Source organism: Chiloscyllium plagiosum, unplaced genomic scaffold, assembly GCF_037043375.1.
Source record: "Chiloscyllium plagiosum isolate Xiang-an unplaced genomic scaffold, Cpla_swu_hap1 HiC_scaffold_40, whole genome shotgun sequence".
NCBI lineage: Eukaryota > Metazoa > Chordata > Chondrichthyes > Orectolobiformes > Hemiscylliidae > Chiloscyllium > Chiloscyllium plagiosum.
In genome coordinates this window covers 20791489-20798963 of record NW_028270178.1, presented here as the reverse complement: position 1 = coordinate 20798963, position 7475 = coordinate 20791489, and the positions used below count along the sequence as shown (strand labels likewise).

Sequence of the window (7475 nt, the reverse complement as noted above, 5' to 3'; positions counted from 1 at the left end):
GAATTTTCAGGAATGTTGACGATGGGCTAGTTACAATGATGGAGGGTGGGGCATGGTATAGAACAATGTGGACAACTAGGCAAGTTGTTTTTAGGAAGCAATGCCAGAGACAAACTGTGAACTGTGGAAGACACTTTTAAATATTGTACGTTATGGTCCCAGTTTCTTAATATTACAGGTCCAACCAGATCCTGGAATGAGTGGAATTTGGAAGATTTTAAGATTAATCTTTGCATTTGGCTACCATTGATCATATGCACATCAGGTTATCACTTTCCTTTCAACAAAAGAACATAAACTTATTGATGAGAAAAAAAAAGCCAAAAATAAATTGGAAATCGGAAAATGTTTTCACATGAAACAGCAAAAGAAAGACTCAGGCCTTTGACCAGCAACATCCGTCACACATTCTCAACCTCAGTGAAATATTATTCAAAATTTATTTCATCAATTTTGTGCACACCTGATTATTAACAGTTTTTATGGCCGAGAGGCGTCTTTCCAATTCTGAGGACATAGAATTAATTTCAGTTAATGCAGACAAGGAAATTTCACAAGCTCTTTCATCCTGGGGATCCTGTTGTACGACTGGAAATACATATTCAAATCGAGGTCAAACTTATATGCTTATTTGAATAGTTTAACAATTCGAGTAAATGGATATTTTACACCCTTGATTAACTCCTCTCTGAATTTCGTTTGTGTTAAGGCGTATATGCAGGTGTTGGTGCATGAACTCAGAAGCCGTAGCATGAATCCAATTTCTTGAAAGACAAATACTGAATCATTCAAAGTCTTGTCCTTATAATTATGGTTTACTTCTCGCCGGATTAAAACTCGTATGACAAGTGGTGTCCACAACAGTACAAAATTAGCAGACAGTGCAAAGAGCAAAATGATGGATTTTCTCCGGTTTACCACCTCTGGATCAATATTGTTCTGTCCATTTCCGTTGATCTGGAGGCGACAGCGGATGTTGTTGGCTCTTATAATATGCCTGACAGTCAGAGCATTGAACATCAAAATCAATACAATTGGAAGGAATGGTATCATTATAATATTAATCAATACATACACTTTCCAAAATATTGACTTGTAATAGGCTGATGTTATGATGCAAAACCACGGTACATTGTCAATAACAACTGAAGGAATAAATACAAAATACCAAATAAATGACCGCAAACAGCTGACCGCACTCACAGTTACTATAACCACCAATGCAGTTTTTCTATTACAATATCTTGCTCTTAGCTTGTGGCAACAAACTGCGACAAACCGATCAAATGTGAAAGCGACTGTGAACCAAACAGAGCAGTCTAGGGCTGCAATATAGAAAACAACTCTCAAGGCACACACAGGAGTGATGAATAAGAAAGTAACTGGGAAATAAAGATTATTAATACGGTCCAGTAAGATATTAAGGATGACGAGAAGCAGATCTGCTGTAGACATTGCCAATAGATAGCGAGTGATGCATTTGGAGAGCCCACAATTGCCTCGTTTCAGGATTATAATTCCCACTAAATTAACTGAAAGAAAAATAAGCAAAGGTACACGCCTTCGTAACTGGAGTCACAGCAAAAACATCAACATAATATGTATGCTAAATCATGCCAATTGCCTCAGATGTATATATTCACTCAATTACATGATAAATGGTCTAGATTAGAGTGGTGCTGGAAAAGCACAGCAGGTCAGGCAGCATCCGAGGAGCAGGTATATCGACGTTTTGGACAAAAGTCCTTCATCAGGAAGCCCTGATGAATGGCTTTTGTCCGAAACGTCGATTTTCCTGCTCCTTGGATGCTGCCTGACCTGCTGTGCTTTTCCAGCACCACTCTAATCAAGACTCTGGTTTTCAGCATCTGCTGTCCTTGTTTTTACCTACATGATACATGCTGAGAAGTTACAATGAAAACATTGACTCAACCAAACCAGAATGACATAAAGGCATTTTGGGAACCAATGGACAAACCGAATAAATGAACAAATAAATGAGGAATAAAACCTGTTATGAATGAAAAGCTCAGCTTTTCTGTGGTTTGGTTTGCTTTGAACAGGCTGTCAGTGGTGAACCTGCAGGAGCCAAAGAAGCAGGCCCAGGCTGATCCTCCGTCTCTCAGACATCTCTTCTGTAAGAACCTGGGTTTGATTTTACCCTTTGTGCCAATCGGTGCTATGGGGATTGTAATTGGAACAGCAGCGCTAATTTGGAATAATTTGCTGGGTTTTCAGAATAGGTTAAGTTATTCTCTGTTCTGTTCACTTTTGTTCCTGTTTCATTTGATTATCTTGCAAATAAATGTTGTTTTCTTTAAAACTAAGTGTTTGGGCCAGCTGTATCACACCTGGAATATCCACCTCATACCTGCAATTTATGGCCTTCGCTACTTTCTTGAAATGTTTTGACGGGGTTCTTGCCTTGTCCATAACAGTTTGGCATTGTGGCTTCCCATTGTATGTGCACAGAATTAATTTGTCAAAAAAAATTTAAAAGCTGCGAGCATAATTTATGATGTTTGGACTCCAGAAAACTTTGGAAGCTGGATCACTAAAAGCATTTGAAAAAGAGATCGATAAACTTTTGAAATACCAAGACGTTGAAAGCTATGTGGAATTGGAATGAAAGAAGTTTTGAGACTTGAGGTAGATGAGCCATGATCTTATTAACAGCCGGCAGTCTTGAGGATCGCATGCTTCTGCTCCTGTTTCTGAGATTCTTATATCATATCAGAAATTCTTAAGCATCATGGAGGTGTGAGAATTCGAGCTTTGGAGAAGATCAACATATTGGAGGGAGAACTTCAAAGGGCATCAGCAAAATGAACTTTGTGTACCATCCTGTTTGAACTTTGAGCTATAAAAATAAATCTGAATAAGAACATAAGAGTGCGGAACTCCGAGAAGAAGACTTTGAGGACCACACTCAGAAATGCATGCTTTGCTGTAGGGATAATAAATTGACTGAGGTATACAGAAACCCACAATTGTTTGCAATTTGCAAGGTGGCTCAATGGTTATCACAGCTGCTTCATAACACGAGGGGCCCGGGTTTGATTCCACCCTCGGACTCGTGTCTGTGTGGAGTTTGCATATTCTCCCTGTGTCTGTGTAGGTTTCCTCTGAGTGCTCCAGTTTCCTCCCACAACCCAAAGAAGTGTAGATTAGCTGGATAGGCACGGTACGTTGGCCCATTGTATCAATGGATGCGCAGGCTTGGTGTGTTAGCCACGGGGAATGCAAAATTAGGGGAAAAGCGTCGAGTGGGGCTTGGGGATGGATTAGATACTCTAAGGAGGATTGGTGTGGACTCGATGGGCCGAATGTCCCACATTGTAGGGATTTTATGAACTGTTCTGCGGAAAGAAATTCAGCAAATTTTAAAGCGTTTAGAACTGATAACGAACAAGGATTCTTCTCATAGAATCTGTTATCCTGCTCATTGACCTTGACAAGAGGATTTCCATTTGATAAAGTGATGATGGTAAATTGCACAAGTGAACTTTACTCTCTATTCCAGGAGTAAAAGAAGAACACATTTAACTCAGTCCATGCAAAGCAATGTTGGAATAAAAATCTGAACAAGTGATGGCTCACCATGTATAATCTGATTTGCTTCCCTTCATAGACATTGCCACATAATTAAAAGCATTGATATGTTTTCAACCTCTGGAGAAGGTGGTACTTGAAGCTGGAACTCCCTGGTCGACCAGTCCGGATGAATACCATTAATACAACATAGTTGATTGTTGCTGTGAATGTACTTGGGAGACAATGTGACACACCTCTTTGCAATTGTAACAGTCAGATTGTAGATGCACGTACTAATCTCAGGCGCCAAACTGTGTAATTATTTATTCAAGCTCACAACAGACAGACCCAGCGGCAGCAGTTTTTATGTGGGCAGAAGCCGATGCTGCTAATCTGATGGTCCACAATTAAAGTTATTTTGAATTGCTGTATTTGATAATGCAGGACAATATTTTACATCTTCTGCTAATCACTGCCTTAAAAACAGTCAAAGAACGAAAAGAGATCACAGGACCACTCGATCACAAGGAATCAGAAAAATATCTTTCAATAAAGTAAGGTCCGAGGGAGTGTTGCTGAACCAAGAGACCTTGGAGTTCAGGTTCATAGCTCCTTAAAAAGTGGTGTCGCAAGTAGTTAGGATAGTGAAGAAGGCGTTTGGTATGCTTTCCTTTATTGGTCAGACTATTGAGTACAGGAGTTGGGAGGTCATGTTGCGGCTATACAGGACATTTGGTTAGGCCACTGTTGGAATATTGCGTGCAATTTTGGTCTCCTTCCTATCGGAAAGATGTTGTGAAACTTGAAAGGGTTCACAAAAGATTCACAAGGATGTTGCCAGGGTTGAAGGATCTGAGCTACAGGGAGTGGCTGAACAGGCTGGGGCTGTTTTCCCTGAGCGTCGGAGGCTGAAGTGTTGACCTTATAAAGGTTACAAAATTATGAGGGGCATGGATAGGATAAATAGGCAAAGTCATTTCCCTGTGGTCGGGGAGTTCAGAACTAGAGTGCATAGGTTTAGGGTGAGAGGGGAAATATATAAAAGAGACCTAAGGGACAACGTTTCCACGCAGAGGGTGGTACGTGCATGGAATGAGCTGCCTGAGGATGTGGTGGAGGCTGGTACAATTGCAACATTTAAGAGGCATTTGGATGGTCTATGAATAGGAAGGATTTGAAGGGATATGGGCCGGGTACTGGCAGGAGGTACTAGATTGGGTTGGGATATCTGGTCGGCATGGACGGGTTGGACCGAAGGATCTGTTTCCATGCTGTACATCTCTGTGACTCTATGATTCTAATGCGAACATTTGTCACAAAACTATTGCAATTATCACAAATAAATGAACTTAGATTGCACTCCGTGGAAAGCGTGATCTCCTAACATACGTAATAAAAGTAAAAGTCTCATGTACTCATTAGTTTCAAGTACTCATTAGTAGATATTTAACACTTTCCACAACATGTCATGAGCGGTTTTGGGCCCCATGTCTAAGGAAGGATGCTTTGGACTTGAAGGGGATTCAACGGAGGTTCATAAGAATGATTTTGGGGATGAAGGATTTGTCTAATGAGGAGCAGTTGAGGACTCAGTGTCTGCACGCAATTGGGGTTTAGAAATACGAAGGGGAATCTGATTGAAACTTATGGAATACTGAAGCTCTGGATAGAGTAGACATGGAGAAGATGTTAATACTAAAAGGACACATCAGGACTTGAGGACACAAAGTCGGGTAAAGGGATGTCCCATTAGAACTGTGACAAGGAGGAATTTCTTTAGCCAGAGGATGGTGAATCTGTGGAATTCATTGCCACAGAAAGGTCCTGGAGACCAAGCCACTGAGTGTATTGAAGAAAAATAGTTTTTGATGAATTAGGGGATGATGGGTTACCGGGAGAAAGCAGGAAAATGGGATTAAGAAACATGTCGGCCTAGATTGAATGGTGGAGCAGGTTTGTTTGGCCGAATGGCCTAATTATGCTCCTTTGTCTTATCTTCTTATGATCTTATGGGTAAGGAGTAAATAACCTTTCATCCACACAACTATCAGGCAATTACCATTTTCAACAAAAGAGATTCTAAACAACGTCCTTTGGTATGGAAAAATATTGTCATCAATTATTCCACCACTATTCATATCCTGGGGATTACCAATGTACCAAACCAGCTCTGCTTTAGTCATTTAAGTATTGTTACTAAAAGAGCAGCTCAAAGGATCGAAATCTTGCTGCGAAAATCTCATCTCCTGAATCTCCAAAACTTGACCCACTATCTACAAAGCACAAGTTTGGATTATGGTGGAATACCGTGCACTTGTCTGGATGGATTCAGCTCCATCAAAACAGTCCAGAAGCTCAACACTATTCCTGGACAATGGGAGTTCTGGAAAAGATTCACAACAGACTTGAAAAACTTAACTTTTGCTTCTCTCTCCACTGAAACTGCCAGATCTGCTGGGTTTATCTAACGTTGTCTTTGTTTATTGCAAATATCCAGCATACACAGTAGTTTGCATTTATTCCAGGATATATCAACCCACTTGATTGACATCCAAACCACAAAACTTCAGTCTGTCTCCCTGCCACTGCAGCTCAGTGACAGCAGGGTGTACCTGACACATTGCAGCAAGGTGCACAAGACACATTGCAACAGTTCATCAAGGTCCCTCAGACAGCTCCCTCTCAACCTGACAGCCACTACTATCTAGAAGAAGCAGATGGATGGTAATGACACCATTTGCAAGTTCAGTTCAAGACTCTCAACTTTCTTGCTTAAAACACATCACCTTTCCTTCAGTGTTTCTGGATCAGTTAAAAGACATTTGGACAGCTCCATGGATAAGAAAGGCTTTGTATGATATGGATCAAATACTACGAAATGGGACTAGTTCAGTTGAGGAAAACTGGTCAGCATGGATGTGTTGGACCGAAGGGTCTGTTTATATGCTCCATTTCTTTATGTGGGTGCTCTTACATCAAATGGTCTGCAGTGGTTTGCGAAGACAGCTCAGCACCACGTTTTGAAGTGTAACTCGGGATGGGGAATAAATGCTGACTCAACCTGCTCTGTGTTGAAACTAAATTCTCTGCAAATAAATTATAAATAAACCTGCTTCAGCAGCCGAAATAAACAACAACTAATGTGAACTGGTAAAATCACTAGGAAAGCATAGATCGGAAATAATCGAATCTGGGTAGTATGTCAAATATCAATAAGGAATGAAAGAGTCAGGCTAAATAGCTTTTCTACAAACGCAAACACCAAAAGAACTATGGATGCTGTAAATCAGAATCAAAAACAGAAGTTGCCTGAAACGTTCCGAGGAAGAGTAATCGGACCCACAATGTTAATTCTGATTTCGCTTCCCAGATGCTGCCAGACCTGGTGAACGTTTCCATTAATTTCTGTTTTTGTTTAGTTAAACATAATTGGATTTAAGACTTACCAATAATGCCAACAGCTGCAAGTATTGGGTAGTAAATGCGTGCTATCTGTAAGATTGTAGAGTATTCCATTCTCTCCCAGTCAGGTCTCTCTGTTTCATGGAGTCAATGATTTTGTCTGCCTCATTTTATTTACAAGTTAAATGTGCAGTGAGACAATAAATCTGGTTGAATCACTAATTACATCATTTGCAGTAATCTGAATAAGCTGCGAATTAAGCACTTTCCTCTGAGGTTTATGAAGCAATAGAATCTACTTTGAGAAATAAAATGCCACTAATTTCTTGAGGATTGGAATTATATTTTATTATCATATATATTGAAGAACGGAAGTACATGAATAGAGTGAAAAGTGTAAAATGTTGCTATTCATGCAAAGCTACCTTGGTACAAAATCATAGGTGCATGTAGAAACCTAATGTTAAAAGTTTAAAATTACTGGCTTCTTAGCATTACGTTAAAAATAATGAAATAAAGGAATAAATTAAAAGGCTAGG

The 7475-nt window shown here is 40.0% G+C and overlaps 1 protein-coding gene across 1 annotated transcript; it reads right to left on the bottom strand.

The window, feature by feature from the left end:
- Positions 1-627: 627 nt before the first annotated feature.
- LOC148138390 (putative G protein-coupled receptor 139) lies at positions 628-7050 on the bottom strand. The gene is made up of 2 exons (XM_087981544.1): positions 6981-7050; positions 628-1532 (listed from the first exon to the last, which is right to left on the bottom strand). Exons 1-2 carry the CDS (start codon positions 7048-7050, stop codon positions 628-630), a joined length of 975 nt encoding a protein of 324 aa, XP_087837670.1.
- Between the last annotated feature and the right edge of the window lie 425 nt (positions 7051-7475).